We start from the raw sequence: 20394 nt of genomic DNA on the forward strand, positions 1-20394 counted from the left end.
CACACACACACACACACACATTGAATAGTCACATGACCAAGTATCGATAAGAGACATGAGATGTTCAAGCCGGCATGTTTCGTCCTCAGCAGTGAAGCCTGAGACCTGAAATCAATGAAATATAGATAAACTTTACTCTTGCTTTCTTTTTGGGGCTTTTATTTTGGCGAATCCCCATCTTTTTCACTGTTGTGAATGTGTTACATCGCATGATGTTGCACTTGAGGCAGAAGAAAAAAAATGTTTTCGGTGAAAAGACTAAACACTGGAATTTAAAGTTAATTGTGCACATTTAAGCACATGTTGCAACAAGAGGGGAGAAAATACTGACTGGAGTCAGTGCTTTAATTATAACTCATCCTCAGGACTTTTCATGCGAAATACCATTGAAACTGTTAGCCGCCGTGCTAACCGCAGATTAAAGTTAATGTGGACCTTTGACACCTCATCCTGGAGCGTCTGATGGAACTGAGGAACGGCATGGAGCTGCTTGAGGGCTTTTCATATAGCTTTGCTTTTTTTCTTCTTTTCTTTCTTTACATTTCCTTTCTGTTGCAGTTTTATGTGACCAGGACTAAGCGTTTATTCAAAACGCTTAGAGAAGAAATAGCTTTTAAAATGCACATAAATCGTGGGTTCTTTGACAGTGTGTGTATGTTTTGTGTACGTGTGTGTGTGTGCGCGCACGCTAACAAGGCTGTACCTGTCTAGAATGTTCCTCTTGATTTACATTTTAATGGAGCAGACACTTGTGCTATTAGCAAGTTTGTTTTTGAGCTATAATTCAACATGTAGCTTCAAAGTTACCGAAACTGGAACGGAAACTCTATGAAGTTTCTGGTGAAAACACAAGAGTTTTTAAGTTTTCATTGCAGTAAAGTTTCACATCGACACCGCAACGTTTAAAAAAAAAAAAAAATATTTACATGGAAACAGTGAAAATTCAGAAAATGGTGTAGTTAGTATATTTGGCCAGGTGCTGTTGCTTGTTTTTGAAAGGAAACCCCACAGACATGCGCAAGAGAACAATACGCTATAAACAAGGATGTTCTTGTGGACAGAATATGACGTTGGATTGCTCAACTATAAAACTCGTGGATTTTCCGAATAGTAACTTTTTTTTCCAGTTTTCATGGTATCGGAGGCTTTTTCAAAAGTTCCACCTTGGGAGCTTTTTCAGTGGTGCTGAGCACTATTTTCATGTAAACAAACCCCAAAAATGCAAGAGTTTTCCATTTTCACTTGAAAATCTAAATCGTGGCTTTAGGTTTTCATCTCAACGTTACCAAAAGCGAACAAATGGGTGAAACTCTTCGAACCAATTCTTTCTTTAAAACTGTTATAACGGGAATGTTTTCTTACAAATTTCCACAGAATCAACCAATCCACTGGTGCTCGGTGTCTTTTAGACAACGTTTCATGTGACGACACCAAAAAAAAACAAAAGTTGTGCTGCAGCAGCAGACACACTGACAACGATCTAGTGAGTCTGCCGGGCCACGGGAGGGCTTGCTTGATTTTTGTAATGAAACCACACGTGACACGTGTGCAGAGAACAATATGCCATGAAGGCAAAATAAACCGCCGCCCGCTAAAAGTGTTTGCTCTGTCAAGCCCTCGTCAACGTCCTCGTCAACGTCGCCGTCGGGTCGGTGCAGCGGCGTCTGTTTGCTCTCCTGTTACTGGAGCAAGTGACCCCCGGCGGCTCCGCCGCTCACAGTTTGCCCTCCGGCCAGCGTGCAGACGGGAGCCGCCTCTCAGGACGCCGGCCGAGATGTTCAGGCTGCGCTTGTTCAAATAAAAGAGCTTTTACTTCTGATTCAGAGTCGACGATCCTCACATTCCTCACAGGACGATCCGCCACACACATTAACCCTTTATGGGACACTCACGGGAAAAAAAATAGAAAAAAAAAATTGATTTCAATACTTTTTAGGATTTTTTTTGTGATTTCTTACATGTGGTCTTAAAATTTTATGTGTGTGTGAGAAAATAGAAGCGAGTCTTCAGTAGTATTTAGAGTTTTAAGGGACACGCAAAGTGTCAGTAAATGAGAATCAGACATAGAGAAACAGACAGAAAGCAGTTTTGTGAAGACTTTTATTTTGCTGTGGGCCAATTGACACCTGAAACTCATCATTTTTGTGCTTTTATTTTGGGAAAGTTTGGCGTTCGGTCAGGAAAACTGCATTAAAGATGACGTTCGCTTAAACTTAAATGGCCACTCGCTTGTGCTGCCGTTTGTTTGTTTTTGTAATTGTGATTTCTGTTCTTGTTATTGTCCGTCTACTTGTGCATGTGCAGAAGAAAAGTGGTTTCAGAAAAGTTGTGTTTATCCACGGAGATTTAATTGGACGCATTTTGAAAAAGTTGCGTTTTCAGTGAACTGACACAACTGACTCCCAAAACATGACGACAGTTTTCTGTTTTGACTTGAAAACATTATGAACAAGGACTAAATGTAGTTTGGATGACCCTGATATGGAGCTGATATGGTATGTGGGGAAAAAAACCCCGTCACTTCCAGACTATAAGTTGCCACTTTTTTCACGCACTTTGAACAATGATGCAGCAAATTTATGGATTTTTACTGGTTAACAAGCTAATAAATCTGGAGTTTTCTCTGCTAAAGCACCTAGAAATTACTGTGTTGAATTTGGTGCTGTATAAATAAAGTTGAATTGAATTGAACAACCTGCAGAAGCATCGGCGATGTGTTCAGGTGCATCACGTAACTCCGACCATTCTTTTTTTTTTTTCACTTTTTGTCTTTTAACATTTGGTTGGTGCGGCTTATAGTCAGGTAATGGTTCAGAAATTACATTGTATAATCTTTAAGAACAAAGTGTATAACATGTAAACAACGTCAGAATATGACTGAGGCTGTTCGATTAGCAAAGTGTGGTCTTTATTACTGAAAAGCAGCTTTAATATGACCAGAAACTGTATCAGTGATGTTTCATTAGATTGGACTTCTGCATGACTCCAAAGGGTTTTTTGTTTTATCAAGATTTGTTTCCAAGTATCAACATGTCTCCAAGTTTCATTATGACCAATGAATCACAGGTTATTAATCCATAAAACGCCTTCGGATGCCGTAACATTTGGTGTGTTTCTGCACAAATGTTCCTAGTGCAGGTTTCAACGATTCCCAAAGTCCTTACTGGACAGTCCGACAAACGAACACACACACACACACACACACACACACACACACACACACACACACACACACACACACACACACACACACACACACACACACACACACACACACACACACACACACACACACACACACACACACACACCAATAAAAACACGTCAACAGGTGGCAAAAACGTCCACAACCCAGTTTGTTTGTTCAGATGTCGTCAGTTTTGCTGCTACTGCAGCTGACACACACACACACACACACACACACACACACACACACACACACACACACACACACACACACACACACACACACACACACACACACACACACACACACACACACACACACACACACAGCTAAAACAACTTTAACAGCTGCACTTTACGTTTTGTTTTCACGTTCTCTTCGGGTGCAACTAACACTTTCACTGTGTGTGTTTTGTGTGTGTGTGTGTGTGTGTGTTACAGGTGTGATCAGCACTCTCTCCGCTCTGGACCGGGAGGACAAGCCGGAGCACAGCATCGAGGTGAGGCCATAAATCAGGGTCAGTAAACATACGGCAGAGTCTCTGCCATCCATCTCCTGTCCAGTCGGGGGCAGCAGGGGGTCGCCGTTCTGAAACAGGGTAAATACAGAGTGACAGACTGAAACGTCTCTACTCTCTCATCACACCTGAGGGGAATTCCGGCTCTCCAGTTAACCTTGCATGCACGTTCGGTGGGTCGCAACGTTTTCACCGCGGTTTGTTCGCATCGCTTGTAGAGCTGCTGTCTGATTCTGTGGAACATATTATGTTAAAATGTTACTTTAAAAATGGTAAAAGAGATGAAAAATGAACGTCTTATATTATGGGATGTATCTCTAAACGGCCTCGCTCTCGTCCCGTCAGGTCATCGTGTCTGATAACGGCTCCCCGCCGCTCCGCTCCACCGCCACCGTCGTCATCAAGGTCCTGGACGCCAACGACAACCGACCCAAGTTCACTGACAAGCTCTTCCACGTCCGGCTGCTGGAGCAGCGGCGCGGCGGCGGCGCGACGGAGGTGTGCAGGATGGTGGCGCGGGACGACGACGACGGCCCCAACGCCGCGGTGACCTACAAGCTCCAGGACGGCGGCGACGACGACGACGAGCGCCTCCGCCTGGACCCGGTGAGCGGCGTGGTGACGTCGCACGGCGACTTCTGGCCCGGGAACTACAGCATCCTGTCGGTGAGTTCAGGTCTCATCTCTACGCCCTCGTCTTCGGTCTCCATCGGTTCCACGCCGTCTCAGAGTGGGCGGTGACGGCGCTCAATTAGCCGCTAAAGCTAACTGCTCTGAAAAACAAGAATAGCAAGGAAATGTTATAAAAGTCAGCAAAATATTCAGATAAAGTTGAACAATTAAACATAAACAGTAATATTTCCTAAAGTTATGCACTTTACAATAAAAATGTAACAAATAAAATGGGAGGAAATTTTACGATGTCATGAGCTTTGTGGTTAAAGTTTAACGATTTAATAATAATAATAGAGTGACAGTTTAACAATTGAACTTGTTTTTGTAATAAAATGTATTGGAGTGGAATAATATAATGAAGTCGGCCGATATAACGTGAGTTTTGCATCGTGACGCGTTAAACTGTGAGCATTTGATCTTTTATAGGCCAATAAAGTTGAACAATTTATTTTAAGAAACTTACACTGATATGTGGCAAAAAAGAAACCAATATTAAATAATGGTTTTTACGTTGAAATTTGACAGTTTTAATGTTAACAAGTGAAGAAACAGTCAAATAAATGGTGCCATAAATTGTTATATTATACGACTGATGAGATTATAGCTGATTTTATATATATATATAATAACATTTTATCACCTGATAACATCATCATGTTATAATGCGATAAGAATTCATCAGGTAACATGAAACTCTAAATAGTCTTCAGGTATAACTCATCAAATTTATTGCTATGGAGACCGAACGGCGTCGGGCCACTTGTTCTTGTTGTTCGCAGATCAAAGCGACGGATCAGGGCAGCCCGTCACGCTCCTCCACCGCTCGCCTCGACATCGAGTGGGTCGCCCTGCCGCCTCCCTCCTCGGAGCCAATCACCTTCGAGGAGCCGCACTTCACCTTCGCCGTCATGGAGACGGAGCCTGTCACCCACATGGTGGGCATCATCGTGACGGAGACGTCGCGGCAGAAGTGGTTCGACGTCGTCGGTGAGTCCGGTGGAGGTTTTTCACCCCGGTGGTCTGTGTTGGAACGTCACAAGTTCAGGTGATGAGATGATGGAGGTTCAATTAACAAGTCAAAACCTTTACAGGTCAGTGTAGAAGTCGAACATTTATGACCCAGAACAAACATTTTTATCCATTTTAAATGAAATATTTACAGCAATAAAACCTATTTTACCCCCAAAATTAAGAAAACACAGGATATTACATTCATATTAGCTGCTTAAGCTTTTTTTTTTTTTTTTTTTTTTTTTTTTTTTATAGCAGTTTTACATTTTTGTCATTCATTATTGTAGATTTCTACATTTTCATTTATTTTGTATTTTTATTCATTTATTCACTCTTAGTTCAATCATTCACTCATTCGCTCAGTGGATTCGCTGTGGTGACACTCGCATTCCAACATTCGCTCAGTTTGTTTTTACTTTATTCACTCCTTCGTTCATTTATTCATTAATCCCTGAATCCTTCTTTCATGCAATCTGTCGATCGTTCAGTCATTCCTCTATTCGTTCCGCGTTCAACTCGTTCATGCCTACAATCAGTCCTCCGTTCACTCGTGTTTCGTTGCTTCTTTACTTGTTTGTTAATTTTTTTGCGTGTTTCTGGCCTATTTCTTTGTTCACTTCTTTTTTAATTGTCAAACTTGTTCATGCCCTCATTAGTCTGTTAATTAGTGAGTTGGTTTGTTGGATCGTTTGATTCAGAACTGTTTATAGAGCTGATTTTAACTGTTGAAGCAACAGGAGACACAGTTTACACAATAATTCAACATCCTGTAAAAGTTCCTTTGGGGTTCAGAGTGAGGTGTGTGTGTGTGTGTGTGTGTGTGTGTGTGTGTGTGTGTGTGTGTGTGTGTGTGTGTGTGTGTGTGTGTGTGAGAGAGAGAGAGAGAGAGAGAGAGAGCAGTGAAAAGGTCTCGGTGTCAGCAGGGGGGTCTCTCTCAGGGATCAACCAGCAGCAGCTCGTCCTCTCATCAGCTGCCATGTATCTGCAGGAGGGACAGCTGTCCTCCCCTCACCTCCTCCTCCTCCTCCTCCTCCTCCCCTCACCTCCTCCCCCTCCTCCTCCTCCTCCTCCTCCTCCTCCTCGGTGTTTCCACTGTGACGGAGGCTTTTCAGAGCTGAGAAGAAACATATTGAATGGAGGCGGACTGCCGCCGTGTGACGGAGGTTCGGTGTTCGGTCCTGGCAGGTGGACTCGGTGTGCAGGTGGGAGCTCAGGGAGGACCGGTGCTCCTCCCGGCGCCTCCTCTGCGGTCGTCTGGCCACGGGCCGGCGTTACGACGGCTCAGAGACAAACTGCACAAAACAAAGCACACACACACACACACACACACACATGCACATGCAACAGGAAATGACTGACTGGACATTCATGTCAATGATTTTATATCAGATTACTGAACTGACTCTCGGAGGTGTTAAAAAAAAAAAAATCAGCTCAACATTCAAGAATATGATTTCTTTATCAGGTTACTAAACCTGAACCGGAGTCCTGATTACATCATGATGCCCCGTTTGCAATGTCTCAAGTAGAAACGTTTTGAAAACGATGTCCGTTTACACGGAAATGGGAGAAAAGCTGAAATGGTTGTAGTTCGCATGCCAAGCCACCGGTCGGTGCTGTTTGGTTTTTCTTTTCTTTTCATCAAATGAAGGACAGATTGAGAGAAGATGATAAAAACACTATCAACATGAACAACTGTGAGTGCGCAGATTACTTTAAATCAACATGCTGAAGTTGCAGCCCTCCAAGTTCATCAACATGGTCTCACGCGGCTCGTTGTTTTCTCCTCCTCCAGAGCTGATCTCAGGGGTCGACGGACTCGTTTGGTAGACCGGATCCGATTTAGTTGTTTTGCTGTCCGTCCTCTCAGTGCGTCTCTGTTGGAACTCGTCTCTCGCTGCTGTGGCTCCCCCGAGAACGCCGGCGTCAGAACGAAAAGTCATCAGAGAGCAGGGCAGGACGCCGCCGCCGCCGTCATCGCATCCACATAGATCATCTCTGCTCAGCAGGGGGTCCGTGCTGGGGCTTGATGAGGTCTCTCACCTGCAAGGGCCGAGGCCACCGCCCCCTGCTGGAGGAGGTCTGACCCTCCGCTCAGAGGAAAGTTCAAAGAACAGCCTGTTCTTGCTGTAAAGGGCGGTGGACGTTCAGCGAATGAGAACGACCTCTTGTCAACACAGTTATTCAACTGACGGCTTTAAAGCAGCCGTCAAAGGGTCTGAGTCTCCAGTTGAATTCGTCAGACGCGCTCCAGTCAGCAGAGGCGAGTTGCACGAGGACGCAAGACGAAAAAATGATTGAGGGAAAAAGGATGTCGGTGCAAAAAAAAATCTAAATTCTGCTCAGTGAGCAACACAGTTGATGTGATTGTAATCCTGAGCCAAGATATCAGTGACGCTACCATGAAAGCCTCCAAACTATGGTGTCAAGGTGACTTTGTAAAAAAAAAACACCCATAAGAAGTTTTCTTGGGGCCATTTCACTTTTACACCATTAAAATTGGCTTTATGTTGAGATTGTCGTAGTTTTCGGGGGTAATTGTTTGGTTTCGCCAGTTGGGTACGGGCTAATTGTAGCGGCCGAGCGTTCATACAACAGGAAACGGGTAAAAAAGTCAGTTCTTAAGAAATCTGCACATAAATGTTGTAATTTTTTAAAATCAAGACACAAAATGATGTACAGACCATATTTATTAATATGCTTATGGAACGACGAGTGGCTAATTAACGTAGCTACTTAACGTTGAAGGCTAGGATAGGCTAGGTGTGTGTGTGTGTGTGTGTGTGTGTGTGGGTGGATGTCTTCATAAACACCATCTGGCCAAGCCAACATGGGTTTTACCTTCGTCATGTCCAAACATGAGGCCGACGGGGGGTAGAGAGAGAGAGAGAGAGAGAGAGAGAGAGAGAGAGAGAGAGAGAGAGAGAGAGAGAGAGAGAGAGAGAGAGAGAGAGAGAGAGAGAGAGAGAGAGAGAGAGAGAACATAAAAACAGGAGGAAAAGAAGGACAGGTTGAAGAAAGGAGTGAAAGGTAAAAGAGAGAACAGATGGTCAGAGTGACGTAAATCACTTCCAAACACATATTTAAACACATATTTTGGTGTTTAATAAGATGCTTTAGTTCTTTCTTGATATCTGATCTGTTTTATGAGCCGATAAAAGAGTTGTTTTTTTTAACCTGTAGTCAGGATACGCATGATCAGTGACTGTGATTTATTGTACTGTAACAAACTCACCAGTATGAGTTGAATTCATCTTATCAGTGTAGCTAGTTTAGGGGACATTACAAATGAAAAGCAGGTCTGTAAACTCACATGGCAGTTGTTTCCTGGTTCTTCTTCCTCCACCTCGATATGAACTTGGAGGGTTTCTGTGGGTTTTGTTGGTCGTTTCTCGGCGTCAGACTGTCCTACAGTGACGGATGATCTCAGACGTGTGCCTCTTCATTCTTCTCCTCAGGCGGCGATGAGGAGAAGGACTTCGACATCCAGAGGACCTCAGGGACCATCTCCATCGCCCGCAGGCTGGACGCCGCCCGGCGCTCCAACTACAACCTGACCGTGCGAGTCACCGACGGACACCACAGCGCCACCACGCAGGTCAGAGACGAAACTGCGCGCTGAAGGAGTCTAAATACAGACGCAGCAGTCGGCTGAGATCGTAGAAGTAAACGGAGTGTCTGAACAAGAAACACATCAAAGAAAACTGGAGAAATATGTGGAAATAAATCACTCAGATCAAAATTTGGCTGATTCAAGTGAACCTTTGCCGAGTCATGTGAAGCCCTTCTGGAACAAATGAAGCTTTGCGGTCGGTTGAAGCTTTGCTTAGTCAAAATAATGTTTTCTGAGTCACTTGAAGCTCTATAGAGTTATGTGAAGCTTTGCTGAGTCAGATGAGGCCCTGCTGATTTACATGAAACTTTGCTGAGTCATATGAAGCTTTGCTTAGTTAGATAAAGCTTTTCTGAATCGGTTGAAGCTTTGCTGAGTCATATGAAGCTTTTCTGTACCAAATCTGGCTTTACAGAGTCATGCGAATCTTTGCTGAGTCATTCGAAACTTTATGGAATTATGCGAAGCTTTGTGAGTCAAATTAAGCTTTATTGAGTCACGTGAAGCCCTCGAGTCAAATTGAACTCTTCTGAGTTACTTGAAGTTTTATAGAATTGTGAAGCTTTGCTGAGTCAGATAAACCCTTGCTGATGTACATGAAATTTAGCTGAGTCGCATGGCGCTTTGCTGAGACATATGCATCGTTGCTGAGTCATACGAGGCTTTTCTGTACCAAATCTAGCTTTACAGTCATGTGAATCTTTCTTGAGTGAAAATATTTTGCAGGGTCACTTAAAGCTTTGCTGAGTCATGTGAAGGTTTGCTGAGTCAAATTAGGCTTTGCTAAGTCAGGTGAATCTCTGCTGAGTCAGATAAAACCTTTCTGATTTACCCGAAGCTTTGCTGGCTGAAGTGAAGCTTTGCTGAGTCATGTTAGGTATAATGTCTCTCACTGAGTCTCTTCCTCCTCTGCAGGCTTACATCCGAGTGTTGGACATGAACGAGCATCGGCCTGTCTTCCAGAAGCTACTGTACAAGGTGATTTCTGGGTTTTTAATGCAGAAGTGCAGAGATGTAATATTCATCTTAGACTTGAACTATTTACTCTTCGGTCCTCACTTCCTGTCTGTGTCCAGGTGAGGGTTCCTGAGGACACGGCGCCGTGGAAAGATGTCCTGCACGTCAGTGCTGAGGACGCCGACGCCAACAGCCGGTTGGTGTACTCCATCCACAGCAGCCTTCACCCGGGCAGCGCCAAGCTCTTCCAGCTGGACCCCAAGAGCGGCGTCCTGGTGATGACGGAGGAGCTGGACTACGAGACCATGTCCAAGCACACGCTCATCGTCATGGTAACCATTCGCGTGTCTGCAGCCTCCACTCCCAGATGTGATGTGGTTCAATTTATCCAAGTTTACAATTTCCTGGAACTGTGGAAGATTCAAATTTCATAGACTGTTTAATGTGTGTATTGGTAAATTCAGTGATGAGAAATGTTTGAACAAAACCTTATGCCTAAATGCTGATATGTCATCCGTATAAAAGTGATATATGTTTATCAGGAGTTATACATTTGAACACTTCAAACAGTCAGAATTTTGTAAATATCTATCTGTAAGGAAGTTTACATTAACTGACGATTCAACAGGAAAGTATTTACTGAAACAGTTTACAAGTTTTTGAATTGCTGGACGTGACAAAGTGAACAGTGAAAAGGAAAATGAAACATCCACTGAAATAAATGAATCATGTGACAAGAGGAAAGTACGTAAAGTGCTCAATTCAAAGGAATGAAAGTCGATAAAATGTCAATAAAAAAACAAACGCCTTCAGAAAGGAGTGGAAATGTAAAGAACCATCAAGATATAGAAAAGACACATCACTTCCCATTAATTTCATTTTATTCATTGGCTTTTGTTCTCCGGTCATTATCTATAATTTGATATAATTAACTAAATCAACGTTTATCTAACGTCCTGAAGAGAGAGAGAAATTTTTCTTAACTGTCACACTGACTTTTTTTGTTGTTGCGCCCCTTTGTTCTCGTCACTGTTGAGTCACGCTGCGTAATTATCGGTAATGAAACTCTTTATTCTCACATCAGTTTGAGTGTCACTCGTTTTAGATTCTTCAGTTGGACTCAAGAATCTTAGTCTTCAGCATGAGTTTCACACACTGGAGCAGACGTGGGTGAAATCCACTCAGTCAGAAGTAGAACCAGACAATAAAAGATGGTATTAAACCGAGAACTGGACACATTCAGTCATTACAGATCTTCCACAGTCACAGGTACAATGTGCTCTAAGGAGCGTCAGTTACAACTGCCTGTTGCCTTCCTGCAGATTCAGTCTCTCATTTGTTCCCTCGCTGCTGCTCAGGTGCGCGACCAGGAGATTCCCGTGAAGAGAAACTTTGCAAAGGTGGAGATTTACGTGGAGGACTGTAACGACCACTCGCCCGCCTTCCTCAGCCCTCGCTACGAGGCCAGTGTCTCCAATCAGGTCCCTGCAGGGTCCCTGGTGCTCCGAGTCACGGCCCTCGACAAGGACACGGGAAGTAACGCTGACATCAGCTACAGTCTGCTCTCCGGTGAGCACATGACCTCCTCCCCGTCGTCGCTTTACCAACTTTTTATTGTACGACTCATTTTTGTGCAACACGAAAAGGTTTGTTGGTTTGTATGTCTCCACATTTGGAACCTGATAGTGACGACTTGTGAATCTGGATGGCGGAAAGATGAAACCCCTTCGTATTGCCAATGTCTTTCTCCCCTTCTCCGGCAGGTAACACCGACAGCGTCTTCTCCATTGACCCGGAGCTGGGCTCCATCGCCGTCTCCAAACCTCTGGACCTTCAGCCTCAGGATCAGTTCCACCTGACAGTGAAGGCCACAGACCAGGGTTTCCCTCAGCGCAGTGACCTCTGCTCCGTCCAGATCCGCATCCACGTCTCCGACCTCACCCCTCCGTCGTTCCCTCCCGATGAATACCTAACCGAGGTCAGCGAGTTCAGCGCCCCGGGTGCCCCGGTGGTCACGGTGTCGGCCTCCAGTCCGACTGCACTTCACTATGAGATAGAGAACGGAAACCCAGATGGCGTGTTTTACATCAACCCCACAACCGGGCTGATTTCCACCCTGCAGCACTTGGACTTTGAGGAGCGTGACTCCTACAAGCTGAAAGTCGCAGCTTCCACCGCGAGCGGCGCCTCGTCCCGGACGCTGGTCTACATCTATGTGACAGACGAGAATGACAATGCTCCCGTGTTTCGGCAGAAGGCATATGTGGGTCAGATCAGTGAGTCGGCTCCCGTTAACAGTATGGTGATGGGCGAGAGGGATACTCCTTTAGTCATTCAGGCCTCGGACGCCGATCGGGACTCAAATTCTCTGCTGGTGTATGAGATCCTCGAGGCAGATGCCCTCAAAGTGTTTAAGATCGACTCCAGTACAGGAACCATCTCTCTAATCTCACCAGTAGACTTTGAAACCAGGCCTCGGTATCACTTCTCGGTCCAGGTGAAGGACTCCGGGGAGCCAGAGCTTTTCGCTGTGGAACCAGCGAAGGTCACTGTTCACATCCTAGACCAGAATGACTGCTCGCCACAGTTCACCAACCGCCTGTATGAGCACTCGGTCCTCCTCCCAGCTGTCAGGCACGTAGAGGTGGGGCAAGTCGTTGCTCATGACGCTGACTCGGCAGTGTCGTATAGCATCGCCGAAGGAAACCTTCACAATGCCTTCTCGGTTCACCCAGACACTGGAGTCATCACCGTGAGCAGCACTTCTGAATTCAGGCCGTCCTACCAGCTGGTGGTCAAAGCTTCTGATGGCCTTTTTAAAGATTCAGCAACAGTCACAATAAATGCAACGAACCTGACGGCAACCGATCTCAGGTTTGAGCAGCAGGTGTACTCAACCAGCATCCACGAAAATCTGAAAACGGTGAAAACATTGTTAGCTCTCAGGGTCATGGGCAGCTTTTTAAACGAGCCTGTTTTATATTCCATAATGAACCCAGTGGGGAAGTTTACAATGTCGCAAACTTCTGGCGTACTCGAAAATACCGGTATTCCTTTTGACCGAGAACAGAAAGATGCTTACGACGTTTTGGTGAAAGCTGAGGACATGAGGACGCCTCCCAGAACGGCAACAGTCCAGGTCAAAGTTTTCATCGACGATGTCAACGACAACCCTCCGCAGTTTCTCAACTTACCTTTTTCAATGGTTATCTCTGAAGACACAGAACCGGGAGATGTTCTGTACCAGGCAACCGCCATTGATCGGGACGTGGGAGAAAATGGATCCATCATGTACTCACTGGAGGACGACTACAACCTCTTCAGGATCGATCCTGATGTGGGGGATGTGTCGCTTCAACGACCACTTGATTTTGATGCGTTGAATAAATATGTGCTGACAGTTATAGCAACAGATGAGGGTGAGCCCAGTTTGAGCAACGCCGCTCAGCTCAGCATCCAAGTCAGGAATCGAACCAACCCAGTTTTTCAGACTCTTCTTTACCCACTGAAAGTCCCTGAAAATGTGCCTCCATTCACCACCATCCTTCATGTCCAAGCCAGGAACCCTGAGGGTTATCGACTCATCTACAACCTGGAAGAGGAAAATGCTACCAAACACTTTCATGTTGATTTTAAAACAGGCGTATTGATCGTCACCAACCCACTGGACTATGAGAGCGAGACGATGCATGTGCTCACGGTCCGAGCCACTGACTCTGTTACTGGAGCCTTCTCGGAGGCGTCCATTGAAGTTGAAGTTGAGGACGTAAACGATAATGAACCACTTTTCTCAAAGCCAACATATAGTGTGAACGTTGCCGAGGGACTCCCGGTCAGCACTTCTGTGATTCAGGTTTCTGCCTCAGACAGAGACTCAGGTAGAAACAAAGATTTGACCTTCCAGCTCATTAAAACAGAGGAGGATGAGACAGATTTCTTTGACATTGACCCGAAGACTGGATGGATTGTCACCAAACAAGTGCTGGATTATGAGAGCAGAAAGCAATTTACCTTGAAAGTCAAAGTGATGGACAATGGGCTCGTACCTCTTGGTAGTGAGGCCTCTGTCTTTCTGAATGTTACAGATGTCAATGACAACCCTCCACACTTTGTCAGCTCCCAGTATGAAGCCACAGTCGATGAAATGGCAAAATGTGGTCACATCGTCATCAAAATCCAAGCTTCAGACCCTGACACTACCGACCAGAATAACCTCAGGTACAAAATTCTGTCAGGGAATGAAGGACGTTACTTCAACATCAATGATACCTCTGGGATAATTTCCTTCTCCAACGTCTGCCGGAGGAACTTAGACCCCCAGTACAACCTGACTGTGGCCGTGTCTGACGGGGTGTTTCAGAAAACTGCCCCCGTCAGCATCGACATGGTCCACAGCAACAGGCACAGTCCCTATTTCAAGCAGAGCGTCTACGAGGCTGAGCTGGCTGAGAATGCAGAGGCGGGAACTCGTGTGATCCGCCTGGCAGCCATCGACCCAGACGACGGGCCGTATGGCAGCGTGGACTACACCATCATAAACAAGCTTGCTGAGGACAAGTTTACTATCCACAGAGATGGACAGATCGTTACCACTCATCCGCTGGACAGAGAAAACCCCACCCAGCGAGTCATCGCAATCAAAGTGATGGCCAAGGACGGAGGCGGGAGGGTGGCTTTCTGCACGGTGAAGATAATCCTGACAGATGAGAACGACAACGTGCCTCAGTTCAAAGCCTCTGAGTACCAGGTCTCCATCCAGTCCACCGTGAACAAAGGCTCGCCCGTCATTCAGATCATGGCTTATGATGCCGACGATGGCAAAAACGCAGACGTCACCTACACCGTGGATGAAGCCGAGGAGGTCATAGAAGATGTCGTTGAGATCAACCCTTTCACCGGAGTGGTCAGCGTCAAAGAGAGCCTGCTTGGCATGGAGAACAAGATCTTCAATTTCAAAGTAAAGGCGAGAGACGGCAGCCTTCCGTTTTATAACTCCACCGTCCCCGTTCAGCTCAAAGTGGTTCCCCCTGATGTTCCTCTCCCCAAGTTCTCCGAGCCGCTATACAGCTTCTCAGCAGCCGAGGACGTCCCCATGGGGTATGAGATTGGCTCGGTGAGGGCGGACTCGGACATGCCTCTCATCTACAGCCTCGTAAACGGGAACACGGTGGAGAGCAACAAAGACAAAGTGTTTAGCCTGGACAAAGAAAGTGGGACCCTGCTGTTGCAGAAAACCATTGACCACGAAAAGACCAAGTGGTACCAGATAGACGTGATTGCCCAGGGGAACCACAACGGGACGGACGTGGCCTCGCTGGTGTCCGTCAGCATCCAGGTCCAGGATGTGAACGATAACCAGCCGGTATTTGATGCCAGCCCGTACAGAGCTTTCCTGGCTGAAAACCTGCCTGCTGGAACCACAGTGATCCAGGTGAGAACAACCAGCTGTGTCCATATAAGAGGTACCCAGAGACAGAGAAAGAAAGATATACTGTTTGCAGTTGTATACAGTATCTAGGGAGACTAAATTGAATTAGATACTTTCTAGAACCTTGGTCATACCTTGGTTTTTGCCAATCAGAGCTCAGAGAAGAGCAACACAGTCTTTTTGAGAAGAAATCTGCGGCGTCCAAAGTGAAACATGTCCAAAGTGTTCTTATTTTAATGTGTGTGAGTTTGTGAAAACCCACTGACCAATCAAGGTGTCCACTGTCAGGTAACCGCCAATGACCCGGACACGGACACCAACGGACTGGTCACCTACAGCCTGGAGTCTCTCCCCGATGACTCTCTGGACATCAACGAGGTGTTCACCATCGACGGCGACAGTGGCTGGATCACCGCCGTGAGGGAGACGGACTGCGAGGTGACCCGGCTCTATCGCTTCCACGTGCTCGCCACCGACCACGGTGGCGACGTGCGGCTGTCGTCGAGCGTGCTGGTGGAGGTGATGGTGACGGACGAGAATGACAACGCGCCCCGCTTCTCCGAGGAGGTGTACCACGGCTCGGTGGAGGAGAACCACATGCCCTTTCAGCCCATCGTCACCATGACAACCACCGACGCTGACGTGTCTCTGGAGAACCGGCTCGTCGCGTGTTACATCACAGGTTTGCGTGTGTTTGTTACACTTTGAACAGACTCAAGTTCAGACTTGCTGTTGTCTGTGCTCACAGTTTAAATGGAGCCAATGCCAGTTGTCGAAGGACATGCTGTCACAACAGTGTGGTGACACTATTTACATTTCAATAATTTATGACACGCTCGTATTTCTACACACTCAAAGTCTGAAAGTTGAAGATAGACTCCACAGATCTGACTTGCAGGTCAGTGCATTAGAAACAGAAATAACATCTGCATCCAACCACAGTGTGTCACTAAAATGTAACTTGGTTCTGTTCAATTGAGCTAACTTACTTTTACCAATCAAAGGCATGTTACTGAGTGGAACAAACCCTGAAAATATACACCGGCTGATGTAACGTGTTCAATAGGATCAATTTTTGACAGCACTTTATTTCCAAATGAAACCTAATTTGTATAACTGTCATATCTACAAATACATGCAAGAGGTTCCATTTTAAAATGTTAATCTATAGTAAATGAGTATGTTAACAAATATTGGATAAAATTGGGGAGTCGTCTCCATTAAAACACTTTTAAATTTGTTTTACTTTATCGAGTGAGCTCATAAGATATAACTTGACAAAGGTACTATTAAAGATCAATTATTACACATGCTGACAATATCTAACAGTGTAAAGCAGTTCAACAGAAAATGTGCATTAGAGTTTGAGGTTGTCCAAACTGATAAACATTTCTGACAGATGGAAACATTTAGTGGATTTAAATTAAAACGTAACACAGGTTTAAGTGTCAGTATCACTTATCTAAAATAAAAGTCACTTAATCGAAAGGAGAAATGGGGGTTATCATTGCAATGATGACATCACTTCCTGTAAATAAGCTTCGGTTAGGCTTCAAAGTGTCACCGCCTCCTCTTCCACAGTCTTTCTTTGCTTCAGTCTTTGTGCCGTTCAGTTCTGAACCAATGAAAAGCGGCGAGAGGCCAAAGTCACATGACCGGGTGAATTCAGTAAGTCTGATGTAAGCAGCAGAAACACACAGTAAGAGACCAAACAGATGAAGGTGACTCGGTTATTCAGAGCAACATTGCTGTCAGCAGACATGATCAAAGAAGCTGCACCGTCCAATCAGAAAGCAGGAGTCAGCACACGCACACGCACACACACACTGTTACACAAGACACAAACTGTGGACGAAAACCCTTAAAGATACACAAAAAAATATTAAAGACAGTTTTACAGAAGGGAAATAAAAAAAAGCTCAAACATAAACAAACAAAACACTGATGACACAAAACATACAAGGTGGAGAGTTCCAAAAATAAAAAATAAAAAAATTTGTTTCTACATATTGTTTTCTGTCATCAGAGAAAACATAGACACATCACGTCATCAAACCCAGGTTCCGTCACTGTGAGGCAGACATAGTGACCCACTTCAACACTGTTCCACCCTCTGGAATACTGAGTTACTGACCAACCGCCGTCTCACGCCGCATGACTGTGCCTTAATGTGATTAGCTAATAAACATGATGATAACTGTTCCCCTGCAGACGGTGACCCTCTGGGCCAGTTCGCCATCGTGCAGATGGACGAGGGCGAGTGGGGCCTGATCGTGAAGGAAGGTTTGGACCGAGAGCTCAAAGACAGATACACCTTGAAAGTCCGCGCCTCCGACGGCAAGTTTGAGGCCCCCGTCACCGTGGACGTCCACGTGCTGGACATCAACGACAACAGTCCTCAGTGTGAGCAGGTGAGCGGCGGCCGGAGAGGCCCCGTAGAGAGAACGAGTGCGGCAAATGCTGACGCTCCACCGTTGCAGGCGCTGTACACCGAGGTGCTGATGGAGAACTCCCCCTCCGGCGTGTTCGTCCTGAAGGTGTCGGCGCGGGACCCCGACGTCGGCGCCAACGGGCAGATCTCCTACACGCTGCACGGCCCGCATGCAGAGCGCCTCCACTTGCAGCAGCAGACGGGTAACGCCACCATCTCGGTCTGATAGCATCAGCTGCGCCGAGGGGCCCCCGAGAGCCCCGCAGACATAAACACACCCATTGTTCCCTAAATCCTGAAACATCCGTCATGTCTCACCTCTGTCTGCATTCTGATTTCCTCGAACGTGAGGCAGCTGCTGACATATTGATGATAATCAGCAAGAGGAATTTATTAACCACAGACTTATAGTTTACCAGCAATTCAGGAGTAAATATGAAGCTGCGATCCAAGCCCAGTGCAGACATACACTTTAAAATCAGCTTTAGTCCAAAGTCAACTGAAAACAAAATGAAAAAACAAAGTTACAAATGATCTAAAATAAAGAAAATTACTATCTATACAAAAACATATATAAGTGCATCGATGAAGTGTCACAGGCACAGTTTAAAACTTTTTTATTATATTTATTTTTATTTTTGTGTCTATTTTTTAAAGGTTTTTCTTTGATCAATTTTCCCACGTTAACCATTTTATACATCTAGGCTATTTTAGCTTCTTTTGATATTTATCAGTTTACAGTATATGGTTAAATCAGTTTTAGCTGTACAAGAGTGTTTCTCCCTTTTGTCAAATCTTTTCTGGATTTATTTCTTTGATTTCTTTTCTTTTTTCCTTTATTGTGTTTGCCCCCATTTTCCTTCTTTTTTTTCCTTTTCTTTTTTTTAATAATTTTTCTTTCTGGTATTTTTTCCCTTTTCTACTTTTTCCTTTTTCTTTCTTTTGTTTTTTTTCTTTTCCTATGGCTGACTCGCCTGTTTTATCTTATTTAGCCATTTTTTTAATCCGACAATTGACAGATCAGACAATTTTTGAATGTCAGTGTGGAATGCAAACAAAAAAAAAAGAAATTAAAAGTGTTTACTCACAAATATTCAAGAAGCAGCTGCTTCAAAACCATGCAGACATTTCCAAAAACCAGGTCGAAATCAGCACAAGAGTCACCTGACTGTAGACCAAACCCTGCCCAAAAATAATAGTACAAACCTGTTTGATGACCACGATTAAACCAGCCTCATAACTAATCTAAGCATCGGCTTGAAGCAATCAACACTAATAGGAAAAAGTAGTAAAAACAATGTTAAATTTGCCTAAAACCCCAAAACCATGATTGAAACAGGTCAACACAAAAGTAAAATTCTAAAAAAAACACCTTTAAACAAGCCGAACACTCGTCTAAAACTGCTTTAAATGAGTAAGACTGGTGTTAACGAGGGTTTTTTCCCGGCTGCGTCTGCAGGTGAGCTCTTCACTCTGGCTCTGCTGGACCGTGAGAAGGACGTGGAGCTCAGCCTGGTGGTGAAGGCCACGGACGGCGGCGGCCGCTCCTGCCAGGCCGACGTCCAGCTGCTCATCCAGGACATGAACGACAACCCGCCCCGCTTCTCCTCCGCCCACTACCAGGTCACCGTGTTCGACAACACCACCGCGCACACGCCGGTCGCCGTCGTCTACGCCAACGACCCCGACACGGGTGAGATGCTGCCGAGCCGACGGGCCGAGAGGCGGTAGAGCAAAACCACAATGGAAAACCGCTCAATGGAGGCTCTATGTTTACTACGCAGCACACAAACATGTATTATATAAAAACAGCTCCCCCAAGTGGCCCAACGTGCTAACTACATAGATTTCAGCATTTCTGCTATCTCCATGGAAATGGTTTTCAAAATGTTGCCATCTTAAAGCGAACATTTTCTGAAACAAGAATGAAAAAACAAGGTTTTTTTTCCACTGGAAACGTCGTGTAAAAATGGGACTTTTGAGTGATTCTAACAGAGTTTAGGGAGAATGCAAGTAATAAAGGTAACGTTGGGTTCAGAGTAAAACGGCGAGAAACAGCAGCTTCTGTTCTCCACTGTGGACACTTTAAGTGAATTACTTATTTCGGTAATCAGGTTCCGACATGTCGGTGCTGTAAGTCGTTATTGAATAAAATGTTCCCGGCGTGTGCAGTCGCACTGGGAACGCCTGCTGTTTACACAGTAACCTGCTTCCTCTCTGCTGCTCTTCTCACTGCAGTTTCCACCATACACATGTTTTCACGTGTTCTTCTTTAATCTCCCATTGAGCTGAACAGCCAAGTCTCGTCGGTGTGGAGCTCGCGTCGTCCGCAGCCTCTGAATAATTCACCCGTTTGTTAGCTTTGATCGCCGCTCAGTTCTCAGGTGAAAATCAGATTAGAGTCAAAGCCTTACATCATGTGAGCGTGGAGCTGAGACGAATAGAAGCATAAGGAATGATGACGATATCAGAGAGGACCTTTATAAAAGTTTGCTGATTAAGTCTCGGCTGGTGCAGCGGGAGGCCGGAGCACAAACGTGAAACAGTCGTAGTTGGTGGAGAACAGTGAGCGTTA

General features: G+C 45.3%; 1 protein-coding gene across 1 annotated transcript in view; it reads left to right on the forward strand.

The window, feature by feature from the left end:
* fat2 (FAT atypical cadherin 2) overlaps positions 1-20394 on the forward strand; it is a 65621-nt gene that overhangs the window by 17965 nt on the left and 27262 nt on the right. Inside the window, exons 5-16 of the mRNA XM_080502261.1 lie at positions 3628-3686; positions 4050-4370; positions 5159-5366; positions 8849-8988; positions 9919-9981; positions 10080-10292; positions 11319-11529; positions 11724-15391; positions 15677-16070; positions 17600-17799; positions 17869-18022; positions 19279-19512. Of these exons, the coding sequence (XP_080358387.1) occupies positions 3628-3686; positions 4050-4370; positions 5159-5366; positions 8849-8988; positions 9919-9981; positions 10080-10292; positions 11319-11529; positions 11724-15391; positions 15677-16070; positions 17600-17799; positions 17869-18022; positions 19279-19512 (5865 nt within the window). The remainder of the gene's footprint in view (positions 1-3627; positions 3687-4049; positions 4371-5158; positions 5367-8848; positions 8989-9918; positions 9982-10079; positions 10293-11318; positions 11530-11723; positions 15392-15676; positions 16071-17599; positions 17800-17868; positions 18023-19278; positions 19513-20394) is intronic.

Source organism: Blennius ocellaris, assembly GCF_963422515.1.
Source record: "Blennius ocellaris genome assembly, chromosome: 9".
Lineage (NCBI taxonomy): Eukaryota > Metazoa > Chordata > Actinopteri > Blenniiformes > Blenniidae > Blennius > Blennius ocellaris.